General features: G+C 34.9%; 2 protein-coding genes across 2 annotated transcripts in view; both read left to right on the top strand.

Moving 5' to 3' along the window:
• Nucleotides 1-475: 475 nt before the first annotated feature.
• On the top strand, nucleotides 476-5,121 carry LOC132204331 (glucose dehydrogenase [FAD, quinone]-like). The gene is made up of 4 exons (XM_059632787.1): nucleotides 476-617; nucleotides 690-832; nucleotides 1,552-2,183; nucleotides 2,433-5,121. The coding sequence occupies exons 3-4, from the start codon at nucleotides 1,552-1,554 to the stop codon at nucleotides 3,673-3,675; spliced, it is 1,875 nt and encodes a 624-aa protein (XP_059488770.1). The 5' UTR covers nucleotides 476-617; nucleotides 690-832; the 3' UTR covers nucleotides 3,676-5,121.
• A 415-nt stretch (nucleotides 5,122-5,536) lies between these two features.
• Nucleotides 5,537-25,111, top strand: part of LOC132204753 (forkhead box protein P1) — a 241,170-nt gene continuing 221,595 nt past the window's right edge. The window contains exon 1 of the mRNA XM_059633487.1: nucleotides 5,537-5,795. The gene's annotated coding sequence lies outside the window, so the exon portion shown is untranslated. The remainder of the gene's footprint in view (nucleotides 5,796-25,111) is intronic.

Genomic DNA, 25,111 nt, shown 5'->3' with positions numbered 1-25,111 from the left:
CTCACGGGGGATTAGATTTTAAAATATATGACAGTGAAATAGTTAATTTCAGGATAATTTTGGAACTTTGGAAGGAACAATAAAAGAATACGCTCTGGTGCAATAATTTTTTTTAGTTTATTTTTATCTAAACGTTATTTAATCAAGGCTTAATTTTAAACGGTTTTGTGTTCTCAATTATGGGGCAATTCCGTGAGCATACAATGCAAAGCTACCGGTTATAATTACGTGCTAATTGGCCGTTAACACATTAGACGTTGTTAATGATGTCAAGAACTCTACCTTTACACCGGAAAGAGATCATTTATATACCCATAACTTTAACCCTTCTCGAATTACAAAAATTTGTTTTGCATTCCAATCAGTTAGTTACTCGCATGTGACCTCTGCGCATAAACGAAAATCTTTTAATGGTGGGTACAATGAACGTTCCAAGGTCAGCCGGACTAGCCGTGCAGGGTTTGGCAAGCCAGCGCCCAAACTCGCCAAAATAGCAATCAAGTAGCCAAAACTTGATTATTTGAGCGCGTGTTTTGAGAATTCCCGAGTTCGATGGATAAAAAATATTAAAGTCAGGGAAAACAACATTCGAGAGACCCTTTTGGCTCAATTAAAAAGTAAGCATGCCAAAAAATATTAATACCTAGTTCTCATCGCTGCGGACAAATCTCATTTACCTTGAATTATAGCCATACGCAGAGGACTAAAAGCGGCTTAGGTGGGAATGGTCTGCATGCCAAAATTTGACAAGCGGTGTTGTTTTTAGTAACAAGGCAAGCGTCCACTGGTGAACACAGATGATTTGCTAAGGAGGGTCTACAACATTTCAAAGGTATCCTAACAAAATATTTTATTAAGTTCATTTTATTTATTTTTTTATTGGCAAAAATTTAAATACATTATTATAAAAATATCTAAACTATGAAAGATTAAAATTGGAGTTAAAAACAAATTGATGCTGCTAAAATTAAATGAGATTACAAATTAATCAAATTCAAACTTTCATCTTTTATCACTCTAAATTTTCAGCCGTTTAAAAGCAAAACATATTTTAATATTTTTGGTAATATTGCTTTTAAAAAGCGTTTTTATTTTTATTTTTTGGGGAGGCCCTCTATTGAGGTATAATATTTTTGCAAAACTAACTTATGTGTGCCAGTTAGGCGATCGCAGTAAATTAACGGAGCAAATAAAAATAAAACAAATACATTAAATTGTTTAAATTAAAAGTACATTAACTAAACCTTGAATAGCAAACTATTGAGCAAGTACAAATAATTTATATTTTTAGCAGGGTTAAACAAAGCAGCTTTGATGACAAAATTCGCAATTATTATACTTACGGCCGTCATATTATTATATTAGAGACATTAGAATTTTGCGGCCGGAGAGTTTTTTATAAGCAACCGCATTGTACAAGAATGCCTGTTCAATCAAAACAGGATTTTTTCCCAATTAACAATTAACCTTCAGTTTTCACACCTTTATATTAATAATTTTTTTTAATATTTTTTTAAATACTATATTTTTTCAACTTTAAATTATTTTCAGATGTCGGAGCACTTAAAATTCCTGCTGGTTTCAACAATCATGTTTTGCACATCTGGACCCATTTGTAATGGTCTCGATTTCCGAATTTTTTCTTCCGCCTTCACGCAGTACCAGCGTTTGCTGCAAAACCCAGAAGGCCTGGCTTATGATATTCCGACAAACCTGCTCCACAGCGAATACGATTTTATCGTGGTGGGAGCCGGCTCTTCAGGGTCAGTGGTAACCAACCGCCTGACAGAAGTTCCCAACTGGACCGTACTTTTGCTTGAAGCAGGCAAAGACGAAATCGTGTTCACCGAGATGCCCGTTTTCGCAGCCCACTTTCAGCTGACTGGCCTCAACTGGGGCTACAGGGCGCAGCCTCAGGAGGGCGCCTGTCTCGGACTGGAGGACAAGAGGTGTCCGTGGCCCCGCGGCAAAGTCGTAGGCGGCTCCAGCGTCATCAACTACATGATCTACACCAGGGGTCACCGCGGAGATTACGATGGCTGGGAACAAATGGGCAACCCTGGCTGGGGTTGGAAGGACGTTTTCAGGTACTTCCTGAAATCCGAAAACGCCAGGGATGACCTGGCCAAGTCACGGTTTCACTCAACTGGCGGATATTTGGACGTTGAAAGGGTCAGGCATAGGTAATTACATATATAAATTATTTTATTTCTTTGCTAATTTTCATTAATCGTTTTTAAATTAAAAAGTCATACATTTTTCGTAATAATCTATTATAGTCTATGAATTAAAACAAAATGCAGCTAAAATTAAGAAACGGAGTAAATTGAATATATCTTTTGTTACAAAAGAACATAGAGAGTGCATTTTAATAATTTAAAATTTATAAGTATTTTTATACTTTTTTTTTAAAAATTATTATCATTTTTAAGGACACCACTCGTGGACGCTTTTATGGAAAGCGCTGGATCATTGGGCTTTGACAATACCGTCGACTACAATTCCGGTGACCTGCTGGGCTTCTCAAGGCTGCAGGTGAATCAGCGTTACGGTCGTCGCTGCAGTGCCAGCAAAGCGTTCATCCGTCCCATCAGACACCGAGGCAACCTGCACGTGGCAAAAGAGGCCTTCGTGAGCCGAATCCTGATCGACCCTGAGACTAAAAGGGCGTGGGGCGTTGAGTTTTTTAGAAATAATAGATGGTACTCAATAAAAGCAAAAAAGGAAATCATCCTCTCGGCCGGCGCCGTTAACTCGGCCAAAATCCTCATGCTGTCTGGTGTGGGACCTACGGAGCACCTGGAGTCTCTGAACATTCCTGTCGTCAAGAACGCACCTGGAGTGGGACAAAATTTACAAGACCATGCTTCGACCTGTGCATTGGTTTTCACAGTAAACGACACCGTCTCACTCAAAGAAAATCGTCTGACTTCAAATATTGGGCCGTTTTTGCAATGGGTGACGGACGGCAGAGGGCCCATTACCATCGCCGGTGGAGTCGAAGCCCTCGGCTACATCAGGACGCCAAATTCCGTCACCCCTGTTGATTATCCTGACATAGAACTCATGTTCATTGCTGGCTCCTTAAACGGGGACAGCGGAAATGTTATCAGAAAAGGCCTTGGAGTGACAGATGATATTTTCAACTCGATTTACAAACCCATTGTCCCAGTGGACTCGTGGACTATCTGGCCGATGCAGATGAAGCCCAACAGCAAGGGTTTTATAAAATTGAAGAGCAAAAATCCTCAGGCGTGGCCACTGATGTACGCCAATTATTTTGAAGACCCTCAAGACTTGGAAATAATTGTCCACGGAATAAAGTTCGCCATCGAAATGAGCAAAACACCCGCTTTCCAAAGGTACAACAGCACTCTGCACACCACTCCTGTGCCAGGGTGCGACGACCTGGAGTTCAATTCAGACGATTACTGGCGATGTGCCGTGCGAAGTCTGACCACGACCTTAAACCACCAGTGCGGAACGGCCAAAATGGGACCTGAGAGCGACCCCGAGGCAGTGGTCGACTCGGAGCTCAGGGTGTACGGAATTAGTGGACTTAGGGTGGTGGACGCCTCGATTATTCCGAGAATTCCGGCGGCGCACACAAATGCTGTTTGCAATATGATAGGAGAGAAGGCGGCTGATATGATTAAAAATTCTTATGGAAAGTAATACAATATTATATTGAGAAAATATAATTCAAGTTTATATCTGCAAACATAAAATTTAAATATTTAATATTTTTATAAATTTTAAAAATGGAAATTAAAATTAGCTCATTGGTTATTATATATATTTTTATAATAATTAATTGATTCTAAATTAATATTATGTTTTTGTCTGCCGTTGAAAAGTATTCTACAATTTTTAATTTTTCACACATCAGGTCACTTACTTAAAAAAAAAATAAACATTTGTGCTAAGCTTTTTCTGATTATCCATGCAACCTTTCTTAAAAATTGAAATTTAATTTTAAAGCAAATAATTTCAAATTGATTAAAATTTCTCAATTCACTGCTCACATTAAAGATTTTGCGCCGTAAATTTTTGCAGTCTTGGACTATGAATGTTATTTAAAAAATATTTTTTGGATGTAAACTATATAAAGATGTTCACAATTTAAGCATTCATCTCAACAACAACTGTACATATATTAGTCAGAAAATATGAAAAAAATTTTATTGGAAATGAAGAGATCGGGTTTTTATATGATCATCTCCTCAAGTGTCTACTTCTTCAAACAAAAAATTTTTAATACTGTCTATTTTATATATTTTTTTATTATGAATTAAAACAAGAGGGCAAGAGGCGGAACGGATATGAAAATTGTTAGGAATTACTGAAGCAAACAGCAACCCTTTGGCTTTTCTTGGAAGATATAATAATAATGTTAAACATGCGCAATATGGGGGTGCATTGTGTTGAAGGAATGGCCAGCGCTTATCTTCTCCTTTCAGACCGACGCATGCTTGAGTGCACATTTTATTGTGTTTGTTGTTTGCCGCCGACAATAAGTTAGTTTCGGCCTGCGCCAGAGATAGCAGGTCATTTTAATTATAATTGCGCAAGACACACTAATGCAATAACCTCCGTAGCTCTCCGCGGAACGCTCTCATTGAATATTTAAATGAGAGAAGAGAGGAGAGCCGATTTGAATAACGCAGAGATATCTCTGTTTTGTGCAAAGTTGCGATGGATAGTCGAGAGGCTCTCTCCTGTAACCCTTCTTCTCCTCTTGTGTGTATTTGTCAATTGCGTGCCGATGCAATTAAGCGCACAAAACGTGACATCCTTCATTGGATTTTTTTTAATGAACAGGCAGGCACTTGCAATTATAATGAACGTCAGTTCAATCAACAAGTAATCCAAGTAATGAAAGGTTTCCTCAGATGCACATCAAAATACTTTTTCATATCGTTTGAATGAAATGAAAGGAGACTTTATAAGGGACTGTTTTCTTTTTAATTATCTGTTGCACACTAATGAACCCTTCTGCAGATGAGGTGCGTGAAAAGGGATAAAGGAAAAGAGATGAAAGGTTTTAAGAGATTTGTATTTAAAAGTGTTATTACACAATTTTTGTTATTCTAGTTGTAGGACTTGTACACATGTATGGTATAAAAAAAAATAAAAACTTGAATTTAATTTAGAATTACATTAATTTCAATTATGAAAAACCAATTTAATTTCGTTTCAGAATTATATAGTTTCCAATTATCCAATTTTGCAAACCTATTCTGATTGCCTTAAAAGTATTATTTTTTATCTATTGTTTTAAAAATGAAATATTCCTTGACCATTAATAAAAATACACACCTTCAATAATAAAAAGGATAAAAATATATAATATTTAAGAGTAACCGCTAAGCAAAATTATGATTTAAAAATAAAGTTTAGTGAACGTTTTTTTTAGCGCCACAGATAGTCCGTTGGTGCTAATAGTGCCTCTCTTGAGCACCAAGATGGCACCAACATTCACTTTCAGCGAGTCAGGGCCACCGGTTCCTATAATAAGATCGCTTGCAGAAGAAAAGAAGACGAGAAGAAGAGTGGATATTAAAACTATTTTACCGAGAATATCATTTATCGTTCGGAGAGTTTTCCGCCGTGACTGCTGTCGCCAGCGCATAATTTCAGCGGAAAATATTTATTACTTACTGAAAATGCCAGGACTTTTGTGAGGCAAATTTGCCATTTACTAATGGACTTGAGCGCCTCCTACTGAAACTGTGACAGCAGCGAAGGACGTGAAATTGTATTCGAAAGAGAGGAAAAGTGAACAAGAAGAAAAGGTTGGTGGAAATTTCGTCAAATTGCTTTGCTGGTTTTAAATTAATTTGATGATAACAAAAATAAGATAAGATATATAATTTTTCTGATAATTTTGTTTTTAATATTATTATTTATAACCGTCTTGTCGTGTAATTATAAAAAAAATGAAGACGTCAAAATAAATTAAATTTAAATATTACCGATGGCAGATATATATAATTTGAAATATTATTTGCGTTTGTTTACATAATTATATAATCCGATAAAATCAATAGAACAACTTCCTTTTCAATTCGTAAATTTTGCACAAATTCCACTAAAACTCTGTAAGCTGTTTGATAATTTTGCATTGAAATTTAGGGACCAGATTTTACAAAAGCGACAGACCAGCTATTTAGCGTTAGTTGCAGAATATTAATGAATTAACAACTGACGTGTGGTACGATTCATATGAGATAAGTGCAAGTGGCAGATAACAATATAATAGGAGGAGTCTCTGGTCTGCTCAGTTTGTGGTAAAAAGTAGTTCACCAAGTCTGAATTGTGACCTTTTCGATCTGCTCAACAATGGGCGGTTTGATCTGGTAGTTCCGCGCTCTAGCTATTAGGCGCCAGGCTGTCTGGGCCAAGTCTGCTCCCATAGAAGTTTTCTCATCCACAGACTTTGAGTTGGAGTAGGGACTGCCGAGAGTAAAGAATTTTTGCTGTGGATTATAAATTAAGAATTAATTATTAGTGAGAAAAATAAAAAAGAAGATTTATTTACAAAAGCGATTTCTCACAAAATGATTCAGATCAGAATATTATAAATTGGAATGGGAATTTTTTATTAGTACTATTATTTTATGCATGGATAATAAATTGAAACTGTCCCTTTCTTATTTAATTAAAAGTGCATTTTCTTTTAATAAATTAAAAAAATATTATTCTTTGATCGAAAAAAATAGCTCATTTACTATTTTAGTATTCAGTATTTTTTTCTTTACTTTTTAGTGAAGTTGTAAATCAATTTATATTTTTTTCCTCTCCCTTTTTAATTTGATTTTGGTTGTGTCTGAAGCTACTTGTCTTTGAGCTTGCGGAATTCTACATGGCAAAACTTTACCCGTGCTGCTGCTGGGCACTATAGAGCCGTCTCGTTTTAATAAATGTATATTTAGTCTGCAAAGTGCTTGTTAGTATTTACTTAGCACTCGAGTGATGTGCCGGTCTTATATGTGAGCGAGCTGAATTTATACATGATGCATGCGGCGGCGATATTGTAGCCAGCGCAAAAGCAGCGCCTAGTGTATAAACATTTAATTTCCATTTTAGAGAAGTCCATCAATAAGTAAACAAAAAGCACCAACTAACAGACGGTCCAACCAAGCAAGCACTCAGTCAGTCGGGTGCTTCTCTCTCCTGTCTGCTATACGGCTCGCTCGGAAATTATTATTTTATGTAAATTTCATGATTGCTTGGGAAATGTTGTGTGCGCGCAAATAAATCGCCGGCCGAAATTTGATTCAAGTTGCAAACAAAACGGGAATTGCACCCACGAGTGTTTGAAAATCAATCAAAAAAGGAAAAGAATAACTAATTAATAAGTATGATTGAGTTTGTTCAAAATAAAAAAAATAAATCGCATCTGTCAGAAAATTTATCTCAATATATTTTTGAATTAATTTGTGATAATTGTGATAAATAAAAAAAATTTTTTAAATAAAAAATGTGAAAAAATGCAAAAATATTATACCAAAATTGGTTTGCTTGTAAATTTTACGTTTTTATATTTCTTGAAATAACCAGACTTAAAAATATCATTAAAGTAAGCTTTTGAAAAAATTAAGAATTGATTTTCAAGTTTAAACATACTAATAATGTAGATGCAAGGTTATAAGATAAGAAATCTTTTGAATTAGAGTCATTTCAAAATTCAAAACAATAAACACTAAATTGCGCTCTTTGAATTTGAAATCAATTAATCAAATTTTCCTTTCAACTGAAAAAAAAATGCTTATCTTGTTTAAAGAAATGAATATTTTGTATTGATTAAGTGAATAAAAAGGTTTCTCAATTCTCAAAGTATTAAATAAGTTTCTTGTTTTCCGGTCCATATTGTATTCGAAACTTCGAAGTTTTGATATTTGTTGTGGCGACAAAAGACACCCTTTGGCGTACGTGCTTTGAATAATTAAGCGTTCGTCAGCTCCGGTTTTCACACTATGTATCAAGTATGCAAAGAGTATGTAAAGTAAAGGTACATAAATATGCTCGCTTACTTAGGCAGGATTTGCGTCGAGAGAACGAGGAGGGATGCGCTTGGTGTGTGTATCACAAATCGGTACAGAGCGTTTGTCAAGGATGCTGTGTGTATTTGTGCGAAAAGGGGGTTTGAGCGAAGAAAATAGAGAGAGAACAAACGCGTAGAGCTCGCAACTCATCGAGGGGCGTTTTAGCGGGTTTAATTTTCAATAATAGGATTATTTGAGACGCTTCGCGTGCCGCTCTCTGCAAAGCCACTCGCTAGATATTCAGCATTTTCGCTCGTTACTTGCTGATTACAAGGGCAAAGCTTTGTGTAGGTGTATTTTTAGTTTTGGTGGGAATGGCTAGAAAATTTCTTACATTTCTTGAAGTGTCATAGAAATGTAATGTGAAAATATAAAAACACTACTTCTAGGTCGCTGATTATGTTGAACAAGGTCACTCATTTGAGATTATAAATGTAATTAGCAAGAGTAGCACTCTGGAAGTTAATTAATTGGGAAAATTTATTGCTTAATTGCGTTCTTATCTGGTGTTTGATTTTAAATCTCGTCTGAAGAAAGTCAGTAAAATTATTGACAAAAGAAAAATATATTTAAATGAAACCTACACTATTTTTTTTTCTGTAGATATTGATGATCGATGTAAAATTAATTTTTGAAGAGCTAGGTCAATATTTGGTAATTGTTGAAACATGAATTATAAAAAAGTTGAAAATTTTTAAGTAGGTAGCATAACATAAATTAAAAAGAGCAATGCTTTTGCCCTCTGCAAGCTCCGCAAAGGGCAGCACGCAGCACATCTACTTACATAAATGTTGAAGGGCGACAAAAGCACGGCTACAACTATGTCAGTCCATTCACATCTCATGATTCGTGATGATCTAACTAAAATCCTAGGAGCCGGTTGCCAACTTAACACAATCTATTTTTTTTAAGGTTTATAATAATTTGGCTCCCATTAAAACATAAACATCTGATTAAATTATGTACTTTTAAACACTTAATTAAAAATAAATTTAATCATATTGCAGAACCAGAAATCAAAGTTTTATAAAATTCCGTAGAGTTCAATGTTCAATTTCGAGACAAAATATTGTTTTTTTGGTACTTATTATTCTCCCCGCCAGTCGCCACTGTCGCCAGTCCCGTCAGCAAGTCATCTGTTATGACTCTCGCGGGTGTCACGTTGTTGAGTTTTGTGCGAATTTTTGCACTAAAAATCGTTGCATGTGCGTCCGGATCATTCAACGAAACCTGCAGACAACCTGAAGCAACGGTGGGCGGTTGAAAAACTGTCCCAAATCGGAAATCTTGAGTAAAAGGTATGCACATTAAGCATATACATAAAAATGATGACAGAATCAGGAATGAATCGTAATTTCGTTCTATTTCAGCAAGGAAGTTTGGCCCGAAACCTGACCTCAAAGGTCAACGATGGCGTGGCTAGAAGTGGGAACTTGGCCTTTTCGACACTGTGAAAACGCCATAGATTCTCGATGTCAAGGTCTTCGGGCGGAGACCAGGAGGGTGCTTCATTCGTGTCTGCGACCGACCCTCCCTGCAATTGGAAGCGTCCTTCAGGGCATGCATGGTATGTATTTTACCTTTGTTCAAAATACTTTCATTTTTAAGTTATTTATGATTTGGAAAATTTTTACTTTAATACAATTTTATGCTTGTCAAATGAATCAAAGTAAACACTAAATTTTTATAACTTGTTGAGATATTTTTTGAACATAATCTAAAATTTCAAAGAAATTTTATTTGCAGGCTCGAATTGTGTTGTGCAATCTTGAGTGGCCAACGTGCAAATCCGAAGGAGTGTCTACAGGGACGTTTACCTCGCGAAAAGTGGGTTCGTCATTTGAAGCAGCTCAACTCTAGAGTGAGTACTAACAGTCATTTCGTAGTTTTTTTTCGCCACAGAGATACTTATATTTATCGATTACGCATGGGAGGAGATGGAGTCGTCAGATGTGTTGTTTTTGTATTCGGCCTCCGTCTCCTGTATCTGCCTATTTACATAAATAGCAGGCAGCGGCGGAAAACGAGTTTCCCAGCGCAAATCGACTCGTCAAAAGGAGTCGGCAATTTATTGAGTCACCGCGAAATTGTCTGCTCGCCGATTGTTATCTGCGGCGAGAAATGCGCCCGATTTCACGTCGGGCCAAATTCGAGCAAATTTACGACGCCACCGGTTGACACTTGAAAAGGTTCTTGCGCGAGACCAGTCCGCTCGCCGAGAGTAATTATCCAAATTTCCAGAGCAGATTTTTGACATTTTTGCTTTTATGACGACCGCGAGAGATCTGCTGTTTATTTTTGCGGTTTTACGAGCGCGCACAGGAATGACCGGAATTCCACTCGAAAATAACATGAACAATAAAACTGCGCTTACGCAGTTGTAAATAATTTGTCTGCGCGCGTATTAATTTTTTTTTTTTGATATTTCAGCTTCTTAAAAACAGAGGAACTTCTTTGCCAAATTAAGAATTCATTACTAACTCAGAGATATTTTTAAATAATTATTCTACATTTTTGTGTTTAGGCTGCGAAACTTAATCAGAAATCTTATGATCCGCTTCTATTTAAATTTTTGTTAAATTTTACAGCATTTTTTAACTTTTTTAATCTTCAGATATTTACAGCAATAATAGTAATCATGCGACAAATTTGTAAAAAGATTGAAGAGGAAAAATTATAAAAATAATTATATTTTTGGCTAAAAACCATCGTTTTTGTGATTAAAATTACTGCAAATTACTAAAGAAATATCTACTAATTTTTATCACTACATAAAATAACAATTTGTTTTTCCAAACATTTTATGTCTATTTTTTTTAGTTTTCGCTGAATTTTTATATATTATATTTTATAATATCCAAAAAATGGTTGGTTTTAAAACTCATTTGGATAAAATTGGATAAAATGATAGAAATAATTTTAATAATTAATGACGCTTTTAATTCTAAAAAAATCGTTCGTTTTTGATTCGTCCATTCCATTCCCTATATTTTTTTCCAACCTTCTCCGCTGTCTCGTAGGCACTCTTTTGAGCGCTGTTTATCAAAGGCTAAAAAAACACCCTTTTACATAATACAAATCGAATGTGCGGCGCACACACAGACAGACACACAAAATACCAAACACCCGCTTTATCATGGATTTTCAGTGATGCGGGAGGTATAAAAGCAGGGGAATAAAAAATGAAAGGAAAGCGTCGCGGCGACGACTTTTCTCCTTGAGCGGTGGCGTTTTTAATGGCGAGACAATCGATCATATAAATAAAGCAAACACATCATCCCTGTGCCAAGATCAAAAACAGCTCCCGCCACCAAATCAGGCACGGACTGACAACCGAGAAGAATTTTTTCTATAAATTTTCAAACTAATCTCGTTCCAGTATTAAAAAAAGTTACAGAATCATCAAAAAAAAAAAAAAAAAAAAAAAAAAAACACCCCAACAATAAATAAGTGAATAATTTTCTGATGAATTGACAAAACTAAGACTAAAATTAACTAATTTTTTAATATATAATATTTATGCAAAATTAGGTTTTTTTTTTGTTGAAAATTTGTTAACTTTTTAACTAAAAAATAAGCTGTGCAAAACAAAAACTCTAAAATTTGAAATCAACGCGCTCAGTCCGTAGCTGGCCCTTTAGAAAATAATAACAAGACAGCGGCGCATAATGAGACGCACCATTAAAATATTTATATTGGCCGCGTCACAGAGCGCAGCAATTCTCGCGGCTCAATTTCTTATTCTGCTTTTCTTACATGTGTATCCTTTTCCGCCGCGTCTCTCTTTCTTTTACTTCTTATTTTGTTATTTGCCCTTTCAAAACGAGTCGTCGTCTCGCGTTCAAGCAAATAATGCATGCCGCGGTAGTCGACGCGCCGTAAAATTTTCATACAAATTCGTGTATTTTTCCGGCGTTGCCTCGGAATTGCCGGCAAATGAGTAAACGAGCGGCATGCAAATGGAGCCTTTGATTTTATGTTTGTGCCAGAGAAAGAGAATCGCCTGCACTTACGGTTTATTTATTTTGTTGCCAAATTAACAAGCTGGGTTAATGTGGCCTGCGATGACGCTTTTCCGTTGTTTTTTTTCTTCGTACAAACGAGGACACAACGGAATTAGAAGGGGGTGAATCTTGGGAAAAACTAAAGTTGCAGAGAGAAGAAAAGAAAGGGGTATTGAAGATGTTTGCGTGTTTCAACTGCTAAATAATTAAGCCAGGAGATAAAAATAAAACTTGCCATTCTTGTTTCTAAAAAAAATTAATTTGATAAAAAAATTAAATTAATTAAAAGAAAATACATTATTTAAATAAAATTCAATCAACAACAATGAATTATATTATATTCAAACACTTTAATAATCGCTGTAATTTTAAAGTTTAAGGAGAATATTGATTCTAATTGTGAATTAAATTTTAATTTGATTTTTTTAAATGAAGCAGTGTGCCAATTACTCAATTAAATGTAAAGCAAAAGTTGTTTCTTTTAGCCTTTAAAATAACACAATAATTGAATTTATATAATTATTATTTCTAGTTGAAATGTAAAGATCTAATTTTCAATCATGCACTAATTCCGATCGATTATCAACAAACTTAACCATTTAATGATTTAATTAAATTTAAAAAAATGTAGTTTTAAATCTAGAAATATGAGAACTAAAATGCCCTTCGATAATAGAAAGGAAATTTAAAATATTACGAATGCAGCTCCAATATTTTCCTATAACTAAAAATTCAAACAACACAATTTTTGGTGTTGTAGTGCGAGTTGCAGCCAACCCCCATACATGGCCAGTTGCAGCAAAATACCAGCAAGTATGCCAAAATTATTCGTCCGCTAACGAGCTGCTGGTTATATTGTGCACACAAAGCGAAAGTAGCTGCGCCGCGTGCTTTAATTTCTTCGACGAAAGTTTGCATCTTGAGGAGCTCTCGCCGTTTGAGTACATAAGTTCCCGAGGGACGCGAATTCCACCCACCCTCGGGCACGCTTCAATGGGTTAAATTATCCCCAAACACGCAGTAAAACAGTCTTAACAATATGACAACAATGCCGTGCGTTTGCACACATACATACAATCCTTTCGCAGCACACGTACCTTCGCCGGCCGGATTTATTGCGAATGTAAACTGCGATATAATTAAATTGCCCGCTCGCCGAACGCACAATGGGAAATTCTCCATGCCGCAAATGCCAAGGCCAACTGAAATTTACAAAATGTATTTTTATCGAAACTGTTAGGAATAATTTTTTCTTTCCACAATTTGCTATCTATAATCTCATTTTGTATTATTTATTTTTTATTTTTTAACTTTTTTGGGGAAAGAAATGTAGGTAAATCTTAAAAATTAAAAAAATAAAATGTGTAATTATGTAAAATAGTGTAATTAATCTTTTAAATAAAATAATTAAAATAGCAAAATTTGATCTAATATTTATTTTAATTAAGATTAAATTTCTATCTGAAACATTTGAACTGTCTTTGAAGTAACTTCTAAAGTTTTTTTGTTCGCTAATAAAATTAATGAGTTTTATTTTACTTCTGTAGCGATTTTTTCTTGTCTTGGCACGCGTGGGCCGCGAAAGGGTTGAGCAAGGTGTCGAGTCGAGAGAGTTTCTTCTGCTCTGCCTCTCTAATTACGCGCGCGGCACCGAAAATATCAATGTCTCCTATTTATATAAAGCGCGGAGTGGACGCGCGATGACAGTTGGGGAATGTGCGCGGCACAAGAGAGAGTGAAAGATAAACAAACTGTTGATCTCAAAAACTTCTTCTGGCCCAGAGAGCTGCGTGCGCTCAGTGCGAATGTGTAAACATCCAAAATTAGAAAGATGTATGTTTCGGGCCGAGGCAAAAATTATTTGCCAGCCGCGATTTGCATCATCCCACAGTTGTATTCCGGCAAAATCTAAATTTAAGTATAGCAACAAAAATTTTTACCAATCATTAAATTGAATAAGTTACTTTTAAAGTTGATCTGATTTTTTTTTATTTTAATAATTTAATGTAAAGTACACAACGTTTGCAATAATTATTGATCAATAAAATAATTGCTTCAATAAAAAAAAGTTTTAAATTATTACTGAAATGTTTTAAACTTCAGTTTCTTGATCAAAAAAAAATTCATAAATTCCTCATTTATATTGAAGAATTCAATTTTATGAGTTGTTTTTTCCTAAACCGGTCCAGCCTACACTCTGCGGTCACCCTCAATTTAACAGCCGCGCTCCGAGTCTAATTTGCAGATTGTTGACAAAACTCTGACCTTTATGTTGGTTGCTTGGAGGCGAGTAAAGCTTTTCTCGCAGCCCCACTATTTCTGTACACATGCTGAAGTTACAGAGTTCTTATTCATTGTTTACAATTAGTTGCAACCAAATGTACGTACGCTAATTAAGTAGACGCCGCGAGCTATTAGTTTTCTTGGCGGCTATAAACGCACTTGTGTGTTGTTCGTTAAAGTTGTTCAAGTTGTTAGATAATTATAATAGGAGCACAATATAGACGCGAGAAGTTCTATTTTGATGTTTTGCTAGAAACAAGAAATAATAAAGACTCCTAACTTCTCTGCAGTGTAAGGTTTGTGATTATAAAATTTTAATGATGAACGCAGGAAATTATAAATTAATTACTAAATAATGGAAATAAAATTGAATGAAAAAATTATTAATGAAATGAGATTTGATTAATATTAAAAAGAATATATACAAAAGAAACTTCAATTTGGAAATATCATTCAACAAAAAAGTTAATTTTTAATTTTTTTCTTTCTCAAATCAACCCAACGTTGATAATGAATCCTCTTCAAACCTCAATTCTGTAATTCATGTCACGTTCCTGTTGCTTTGGTCGTGAGATTCTCGTTGAAAGAAGTGCAAGAAACCGCAGAAAAGAAGGCCACGCAGCATCCAAACACAAGTTTCTATTTCGGGGTGGCTTCAAAATAAACCGCCGATCCATTCATGCCTCTTCGCGAAATCGTCACATTCTTGCCACGTGCCTCACAAGAGTTAACAGAAGATGTATAATTACAACACACACTTTTTATTTCGTTCACAAACAATAAGAAAAAGGGCCACACGCAGCAGAGAGAAGAAACAAAATCGATCGGCTATAAATAAAAGCAGACTGTCTCGGAAGGGGGTGGAAATTATATTCAGGGCAGGAGCTGCGTGCATGTCAATTATTTATCCCTTGTACGGTGTTTATGCACACATCGGACGCGGTGAATATGATTTCGCGATCTGACCGTTTTGATAAACGCAAATTTGTTGCTAAAATTGTTTGTTGCGTGCTCGGGCGCGATGCCCGAGCCGTGTAATTAAGCAAGAGCGCGCCGGCCGAGAGTGCTTTATTTGCGGCCCGTGGCGTGCGATATGTTTTATTTAGATGCACGACTCGGCCCCGAAGAAAAGGGTTGCTTTTTATTCTAATGCGATTGCCGGGGCAGTGAAAGAAGAAAATATCGTAATTAAATAAAAAAAATGGCAGAAAATTAAATCAATAAATTTCAGAAGTGTTTTGACCTCAAAAATGTCAAATTTATTGAATCTTTTAGGGGCGAAAAGGGGTTTCAATCGCAAAATTGTGCTGATTTTTCTGTTAAATAAGGAATCATGTCTGCGTTTTTCATTCTGATCGGTATGAGCGAACATTTGAACCCCAGGAATTAATTAACAAGGCCCAAATTAAAGTAAAAGGAACCTTATTGATGTCTTTTTAGAAATAAGTCCGTATACGTGATCCATTCTTAAATTAATTCCATTTAGGTTAAAAGGAGCATTTATTTTTTGTTTTCTTAATTGAAATTTTATGTTCGGAAGGTTGTAAAAAAACGAAGATTAATTAATTCTAGTTTACTTCAAAACACATGCAGTCTTTTAAGAAAGAAGAATTCGGATTTTCAATATGATATCTTGACTAAACTTGCTTTTACAGTAAGATCATTTGAATAAAATCTAGCGGATAAAAGCTCCAAATTATTTACTCTTATTTATTTCAAGTGGTTTTATTTTTATCTTAAATTCCAATCGTTTTTGTCTCTGTCACTGCCCTGTTTTCGTTTAACTGCTGCTGTGTTGTGTTTTCCGTTGCGAGTGCTCGCGTGATCACCTGGGAAAATAATAAAACACATCTATAGTCTTTGGCTTCTCTGAAGGGAGAGATATACTTAGGAAATATATGAATAAGAAATAAGCAAGCGTGGCATTCAACAAAAACAAATTGGAGGAGAAGAAACAAAACAAGGCTGGGCCACTCAAGTCTGCGCCCATATTTCGCTCTGATTGACGCCACACCTTCCCTTTGAGATAAGCTTTTTCCGTGACCGGTAGTCGAAGGGGATGAAACAAATCAAAATACAAAAGACTGCTATAATAATTTATTGAATTGCTTAAAAAAAATTATTTAATTGATTTTTTCCTTTTAAAGCAGTTTTGTTGACGGAATACTTTACTCTGGGAAGGCCTTCATGTCGCATATACATAATTTTAGATTAGAGCCCGAAAAAGGAGATAGCGCACTCTTCTTTTTTTTACGAGCTGCCTAAAAGCGCTCGCTCCTTCCGAAGTATGTTAATTTCGCTTCAAAGAGCGCAGACTTACTTATTTATCGATTTATCTCTCTCGGCGAGGCAATAAAGTCCAAACATGTTTACTCCTCCTCTATGCATTATATGGGTCGAGGAGGAGAAAAAGAGCAGCAGCCGAAAGGAGAGCTGATTAAGCAGTTACTCGGCGCGCAAACTTGATTAAATTTTTCGGCGCACACAGCCCGCGTGTAATTTGAATAAAAGAGCGCTATCTGCCTGCCAAACTGTATTATTACGGCCACTCCATATCTTAATTTGCTACTTTTTCGGCGGCCAAAAACGAACAAGACGTCACTCAGGTATAAAACGGCGAGCACTTAATTTTGTTTATCGCGCAGCATAATTAGGGGCAGCCTTTCTGGAAGTTGCATGCAAGTGGGAATTTACTTGCCTCAGCATCATAATTTAAACACTGAATTGATTAAATTAAGAGCTGCAATCAATTTCAAGGCTGATCAATTTAGAAAAAGAGCAAAATGTATTTAAATTAAAATGTTGTTAAAAATTAAAACCGCGGATACATAATTAATTGTAGAGTGCTGGATTATAAATGAGAGAAATATTACAAGATAATAATATTTTTCTAAAAATAGGTAATTTTAAGTCAAATATTTATTTAAGAAAAAGGTGATTTTAGGTCAAAATGTGTTCACATAGATAAATTTCGACAAAATGTGTGATTTTTATTGAAATTTCAACGTCAATTTAACTTTAAAAATAAAATTTTTTTTCGTCTTCATAAGTATATTTCATTTAATTTCCAACAATTCGGTTAAAAAAGGAGATCACTTATTTAATTATGCCATCCCTAAATATAATATCAAGCAAAATTTTATCCTCATATATTTGAATTTTTTCACTACATGCAAGTATTAATAAAAGTCAATAATGAAATTTAATCAATAAAATTATTTTATTGCTTATTGATTAACCCCAAAAATGATTCAGTAAAAAGAAATCTTTCTGCAGAAAAACATTTGAATTTGTTATCAACACTTGATAAATTTTCTTTCCCATTTAAAGAATTTTATTTGTGTTTTTAGAACGTGGGCTTCGATACTTACCGTAATTAATTACCAAACAAGCGAAGCGACACAATCGTAAATCGCGGGCCACGAGGAAAAGGGCCGATATATCATGCGAGCTGCGCTGAAGGAGATAGCACACATTTCGAGGGTGTGGTTGCACGGCACTCTCTCTATCCATAGGCACTCGCTCGGTTTGTTGCTCGCTCTTGTTATTGCCTGTATGTTATTGTTGTTGCGTGAGAGAAAGAGTGACTTGCTTATCTCTCCTTCGGGGCGCATCTTATATTTCTTCCGCCGCAAACACGCCGCTCAACATGCACTGCCAGGTACTTGTATTCGACGACTCATGAGAGCAAGAGTGCGAAATTGTTTTTCTCTCCGAACGTGTCCATTAATTTATTATAAAAGCTCGAGCAGATCTTCATCGCAAGGCACATTATGTCCATTGTGTGTGTTGTTGCTTGTAAATTAATTGCGTGTTGTGGGAATTTCAATTATTGTTTGTGCTGTTTATTTTCTTTAGAATTAATATTGCCACGGACAAGATAACTTGAATTATAATTCAATGTCAGTTAAATTTACAAATAATACAATTTTGACGTTTTGCGTATAAAATTTGTTATTGATAAAAGTTTAAATTAATAATTTAAAGTAAGTTTTATTAAGAATTTTAAATTCTTTATTTGATCTTGTTAATTTAAAATATTTTATTTATTTAAAAAAAAGGAAGCATTAACTTTCATATTATTGTTAAAGTCACTATAAAAGCCCATTTTTCAATCAAATTTATCAATACACGATTTTTTTTTATACTTTTTGAATAATAATTTTAGTTTTTTCCATCACTCTTTTCAGATTAATTTTTTTTACAAAAATTTCTGTAAATTACTAAACTAGGAGTATTTTTTTTTTTTTTTTACATTTGATACTTTTATTATAATACATTGAGTAAAATTGATGAATCTGATGGACGCTTTGAAATACAATGAAATGAACAAACCCATCTTCAATTTCATTACAAAGGTCAGATTTCAGCTGGCGGCAATCGCTCCGTCTAATTACGACCTTTTCAGTCGTTAAAGGTGCACTCGGAGCCGCCCACGAGCTTCATAAAAGTCGGGATTAATTTCGCTCCACGTGCTGAGTGGCTGGTAATAAATATCAATTTTATTTACGCGCTGCATGCGTTAAAGTGTTGACAGCAGGAGGCGGCGTGGCCGAGAGAGAGTTGTCGCCGCGGCGGCGGAATGAATCTAATTTAATAATAAAACGCTACAACAAAACGCAAAGCCGCAGCCATTATTTCATGCGTGAGCGTGTGTGTTTGGTCCCCTAACTCGAGAGAGAAAAACAAGCGAGGGCAGCGAGAGCAATTTAGCGAGGGCCGTTTTGATTAAAATGTTTCGTCCTGGAGGATGCGGGGCAAGTTAGATGGAAAAGTATGAGACGCGGCACCACAGCCACCAGCATTTTCGACTCGACGCGCTTTTGCTTTTTGGCCGGTTATCGCGTCCGGCGTGAATTATTATTTTCCGCACCTCCTAACCCAATACCGTAGTAATGGGTAGGTAGAAAAAAATTACTTATAAATTAAATATAGTAATTAGAAATTCGGTTTAAAAAAATTTATAATAGAAAATTTGAAATAAATTTTACACAATTTATTAAATTAGTTAAATGATTTATTTTAAAATTACACAACAATGCCATGGAACAATAGACAAAGAAAATATTTTTCTTTATTATTATTATTTGTATTATTTTAATTTGGATTAACTTTTTTTAATAAGTAAAATTGAGTTATAATTTAATTAATTTTATTCTAAAGGAAATATATCTTCTGTTAACATTTAATTTCTAAAATTTAAATTTTTTTATCATTCCACGTAATATTGGAAATATTGAAAGAATTATTAAAATGCAAAATATTTAGAATTGTATTATTTTATTGAATTATTTATTGTTTTAAATGATTTTCTTGCAACAAGAAAAAAAATTCTGTATTGGTATGTCAGTTTACCCCGCTTTACGACTTCTCCCCTTTTTCCGGCGCCGAAACACGAAATGTGTGTAAAGTGTAATACGAATTTTGCTATTAATTTTATTGCCGCGCGTGCCAAAGTTGTTGCGCGCAAATTTACGCCTTGTGTCAAAAAGGCAGCCGCGGCGACGTCGGGGGTGAGAAAAGGGTGCGAAATTTATTGGCACGCGTTCGCAGGAAAAAGAGGGCAGCCTCTCGCCAATATGCATTCACACCTCATAGAATTCGCCCGTACACAAAACTAAAAATGAAACGCACTTTTGCGAAAGGGTGAAAAAAAAAACACCACTACCATGCTTGATTTATTTGATGGAAATTCTTGCAAAGGAGGAATGGAATTAGAAATAATTCATGTTGTTGGATATTTTTGAAAGCAAATTTGCAAGTTTAATTTTTTGTTTTATATAAAGCAATTAAAATAAATTTTTAACTATAACAATAAAGATTCTATGATGTACAATTTGTTGAATGTTGTATATAAAATTGAAAAAATATCAATATTGTTCACATCTCAAATCTAAATCTATTGATTGATTTAAGCATCGAGGCATTCTAAACTTAAAAATGTTATTAACTATTCTTGATTTTACTAATTTGTGTATTCATTTTGATTGCTGAAGTCTTTAATTATTTTACAATGAATCGTTTCTTGTTTATTTCAATTAAATGTTTTGAAAGTTTGGATAACCAATGCTCAATTTAATTATTTTCAAATAATAATTAATTCTTTTGCCAAACTGAACATGAGCCAATTTTATAATTCAAAGCCAGCTTGAATAATTTTTGGCGGGGCAAACAAACAGGGAGAATTATAATGCTGCACATTCAGAGAGTTTTGGCTGTTTCGAGAGTTCGCCAGAGCGTAAAATATTTTCCGCTGTTTCTCGTTGGCGCGCATTTGTGTATTGCGCTTATTTACATGACGGTGTGCTCTCCATACTCGACTGGCTTTGTGTCTGGCGGAGCCAAAAACAATATTATTACGTTCGACAAATATACGAACAATTATACAAATACAGAGAGTGAGCCGGCGTGCGCACACAAAACGGGCTGACTAATCTAATATGGCGATGGCTTTAGCATAAACAAACGCGGAAAAGTGAGCGCGCATTACTTGCAGGCACACGTGCGCTCTCTCGACGCATTACGCAGATTGGAAAGCTTCTATACGGAGACGTGATCAAGTTATAATTTATAATGCAGATTAATGAAGTCGGCAGCTATGCAACCCGCTCGTCATTTATGCATTTTTGTTGCATAAGCAGTTTTATCACCTGTTTTATTTAATTTTGGAATTTTAAGACACATTTAAAATTTTCATGCTACCAAACAACGCTCAATTTATTTTGCTAAAAATTATATTGATTTCCGTTAATCTCACCATTTATTCATATCGATCTCTCAAAGGTTAAAACCCTTATTTTAAGGCTACGAATTAATTTCTATTAAGTTAACAATTAATTTTTTTTTATTAAATTATGCGAAACGCGGAACTTTTTGCATCAATATTTGAAAAAGCTAAAAAGGAACTATTAAATTTTTCAATTCGTAACCAATTATAACATCAAATAATTAAAAAAATGGCAATTCTACGCAGTAAATTGTGAGCTGTAGATAGATCAACTAGAATTTGCGCAATTACTAGTTCTCACTGTTAATTACAAACTTGATTAGTTGCATTAACCCTAGTAGCGATGGAGCTAATTACCATGGTACGTTTGTAAGCAAACAAGAAGCAAACACACCCAACAAATATCATCCTCGTCTGTTCCTTTCAACTGCGAGAGGGAGGCGGTTGGTTATCATTATGAATTCCCCTCGCTAACTGCACCTGCCCGCGCAGCAATGATGACGGGGGTGACTTTCAAGCAGTTGTCAGGTGATGAGATGATCTCTCTGCGCGCGAACATTTCAGCCCTCTTTGACCCATTGTGCGGTTAAAGAGGAACGCACAGTACAAAAAACTTCCTTCTTCCATGTCGCAAATTGCGGAAAGATTTTTAGAGAACAATTTAAGATTCAGAAAGTATTATTTAAATAACCAAAGAGTGAAATTTTATTTACAGCAGACATGTCTTAAAAATGTATTAATTAGATTTATCAAAATTTCATATAATCAGAAGGAAAGAAGATTATTGTTGAGTTATCTTTTTGCTGGGTTTTTCTTAATAACTTAAAGATAAAGATCAAAAAGTTCTTACAAGAAATTGTATTATTTTGCAGGTTGGTAACAATTAAAATTATTTATTTTCAAATGGTAGTAAAAACATTAAATTCAAATAATAATTACAATATTTAACTTTAAAAACCAAGAAAAATCTATTTTAATCTGTCATATTAAATTAATATGACTGTTTTTGTACCGTTGGAATAATTGTCGATTTAAAATTTTTTGCTCGGTGTCTTGGTCGATGTAAATGGCACAACAATAATTATCCTTGGAGGCGCACCGCGTTCGTAGGTGTTTTTCTTTTCGCTTTTGAGATTATTTATCCGAGCGTCGGGACCAGAATTTATTATTATTGTTTGTTGGCTCGGCGGCCGAGATCTATCATTATTATTACTCGCGATTGAGCGAACGAGCGACTTGTCTCTTTTTTTTCCACTGCCGGGCTCAATGCATCTCGATCGGAATTATATTATTATTATTACGGAGCGCGCGAGTATCTTTTTGAGTTATGACGCCAATAAAACTTCGCGCGACCGTGTTATTATTGTAACAGCAGCTACTTTTTCACGATAAAGAGCGAGAGAGACGGAGGAGTGTAATGCAGATGCAAAAATCTCCTCTCGATATACACACACGGTACGTCTGCGAAGAGGATAAAGGAGAGATAATGCGTCCGAAAGGGCGTTATTGCCGCTGAGCTTGCTTACTTTGAAGGAGTAAAAAAAAAATAAATAATAAAAAAGGACAATGCGCGCAGCGGGAATGAAGAAGTCGGCGGTTACTCTTCGAATTTATCGGACGGATCAAGTGAGAATTTATTCTTCTGACGCGGTTAAACTCTTGATCTCCGTTTTAAACTAGTTTCAATTACCTGAATGCCAATTTAAAACGATACATATTTGTGTCTCAATTGACCAACTTCAGAACATCTAATGGACGAACGTGATCTATAAAATGCAACAAAATACCACATTAATTTTAATTCGGTCCAAATTAGATCTCACAATCAATGAAAAAACGGCCCATTTTTATTATACAAATGTCAGTCTACTCAAATGCACTCACAAATTATCTAAAATTTAAATGATTTAAAAATTCCAAATAATTTTTTCTATCGATTTTATAAAAACATTGATTATCTATAAATTTATTGTTTAATTGAAGTATATTGAGTTTCTATTTAGTGTTATTATTTTTAAATAATTTTCTGCTGAATAGAAATTATTTAAATGATTCCAAATTATTTCTTTATGATAAAATTTAAACCATGGCATTGTAATATTTAACAACAATAATATTTATATGTATTTATTTAATATGTTAATTTTTTAAATTTATTTTTAATAAAAACAGCAAGGGAATGAAGTATGCGGAAATAAGATTAATAATTTTTTTCCGGACGTGGCTATCACTTGAAAAAAATATTGCTTTGCGATGAATTTGCTCATTCTCTTCCTGTTTATGCGGTTGCTTTGGAGAAAGGCAGCATTTCTCCGTGCGTGTTAATTGCAGAATAATGAAAGCAATTAACATAAATTCGGTGCTCGGCGAAGAGACGCGCAGTTGTGTTATTTAGTTAGTTGTGCCCGGTGTTTCGCTCATTGTTTGGAGGATTGTTTCAGCTCTCGAGCAAATTTAATTTCGTCTAATAATTTATCGCGCCTTCCCTCGTCTTCGCTCTCTATGTTTAGATATGGGCTTTAACAACAAGCGGCTCGGCACAAAAGAATGGAAGGCAACTTAAAGGAGCACACGGGCATTGTTTCAGCTCTGGAGAATGTGTGTTTGCGGTTTCGCAGACGAGGCGAACACATTAACACGTTATTACCGGCAACTCGGCGCATTATTCCACAGACTTACCCGCCGACTAGGCCCACATGGGGGAGAACGAACGTTAATTCCACTGACAATGAGCACTCGGCGACGAGCACAAGCCAAGTTTGAGTGTTTTGAAAAAAAATAAATGTTAAAATTATTAAAAAGTTTGTAAATTAATAAATAGATAGACTTAAAATTGGAGCAATTAATTAAAAAGTAGTGCAGTGTATGCAACTGGAATGCTTTTGTGCCAAGCGGGTTGCATAATTCGACCAACAAGAAATTAAAGGGAGTAATTTTTTAACAAAATAATATTTATATAAGATTATTTGTATTTGATATTTTTTATCATTTTACAATTTTCAGTAAACTAGATTAAGAAAATTGTATATTTAAAAATAAATGAGTTCGGAAAAGTTAATTCAGATTTCCATTTGCATTATTTATTTGAGAGATTGTCTGCAAGTTTGAAAGGAATGATTTATTTCTGAAACAAAAGAGTTGCAGAGATAAAAAAAGAAACACATTAACTGGAGGCCATAAAGAGTACAAAATCGCACTGGGTAATGCTTTTTATCATTTTTCGTCTGCGTGCACTTTTCATTTTATTGATCAATAATAATAAAAGTCGGCGTTTCGCTTCCTCAGCGCGCGTCGTTGGCCGATTTATTTGTGTGATTTACAATACACTCAGGAGGGCGACACTTTAAAACTTTTTGAAAAGCGGCGCTGCGAGCTGTTTCTCATTTTTATTTCGCCCAGCAGAGAAGAAAGAATTTTATTGCTCCCCTTTGTATATATGTGCGCGGGCAGAAAAGCAGCGGAGGAAATTCGTTCATTTCCGATCAATGTTGCTGCAAATTGTCTTTATTTATAATCGAGGGAGGAGGAAGAGGAATCTCTGCTCTCTTTCTCTCTCCTGCCATGCCAGCGGACGGTTATTATTTGATTTTGAGATACGTGATGGTAAATATAATAAAGGGCAAGGGATATTTATGCGGGCTTACGAAGCGATATTCGGGGCGAGCCGCCAAATCCCAATAACAGATTCCGAAGCTCTTCTCGGACAAATCTCTGCTCCCGGCCTGCGTTAATGCCGATTTGTGTTCCACTCTCTGCTTCCGACGATAAAAAGGAAATTCGTTTAATCTCGGACAAAGAGACAGCGAATACAGAGTGGAAAGGATTTCTGTTAGATAGATACATATTTTAACCACTTAAAATTGTCAAAATGCAATTTTTTAGCGTCATTTAGCTAAAAAAATTAGCAGAAAAAAATAAATATTACAATTTTTATAATTAAAAAAGGATTTTTTGTGTAATATTCTTGTTAATTTATAATTTTAAAAGAAGATAGGTAAATTTTTGCTTTGAACGTTGTGTTGAAAAACATTTTATATTTTTTTAAAAAC

Source organism: Neocloeon triangulifer, unplaced genomic scaffold, assembly GCF_031216515.1.
Source record: "Neocloeon triangulifer isolate White Clay Creek 2 clone unplaced genomic scaffold, ASM3121651v1 ptg000022l, whole genome shotgun sequence".
NCBI lineage: Eukaryota > Metazoa > Arthropoda > Insecta > Ephemeroptera > Baetidae > Neocloeon > Neocloeon triangulifer.
Note: the sequence above shows the minus strand (reverse complement) of the source record. Positions and strands in the feature narration are given on the sequence as shown.

Excerpts from the sequence above, each read along its gene's own strand:
- LOC132204331 (XM_059632787.1), top strand. The coding sequence starts at position 1,552 with ATGTCGGAGCACTTAAAATTCCTGCTGGTTTCAACAATCATGTTTTGC. Across the intron at positions 2,184-2,432 it reads GTTGAAAGGGTCAGGCATAG|GACACCACTCGTGGACGCTT; the intron begins GTAATTACATAT and ends ATCATTTTTAAG.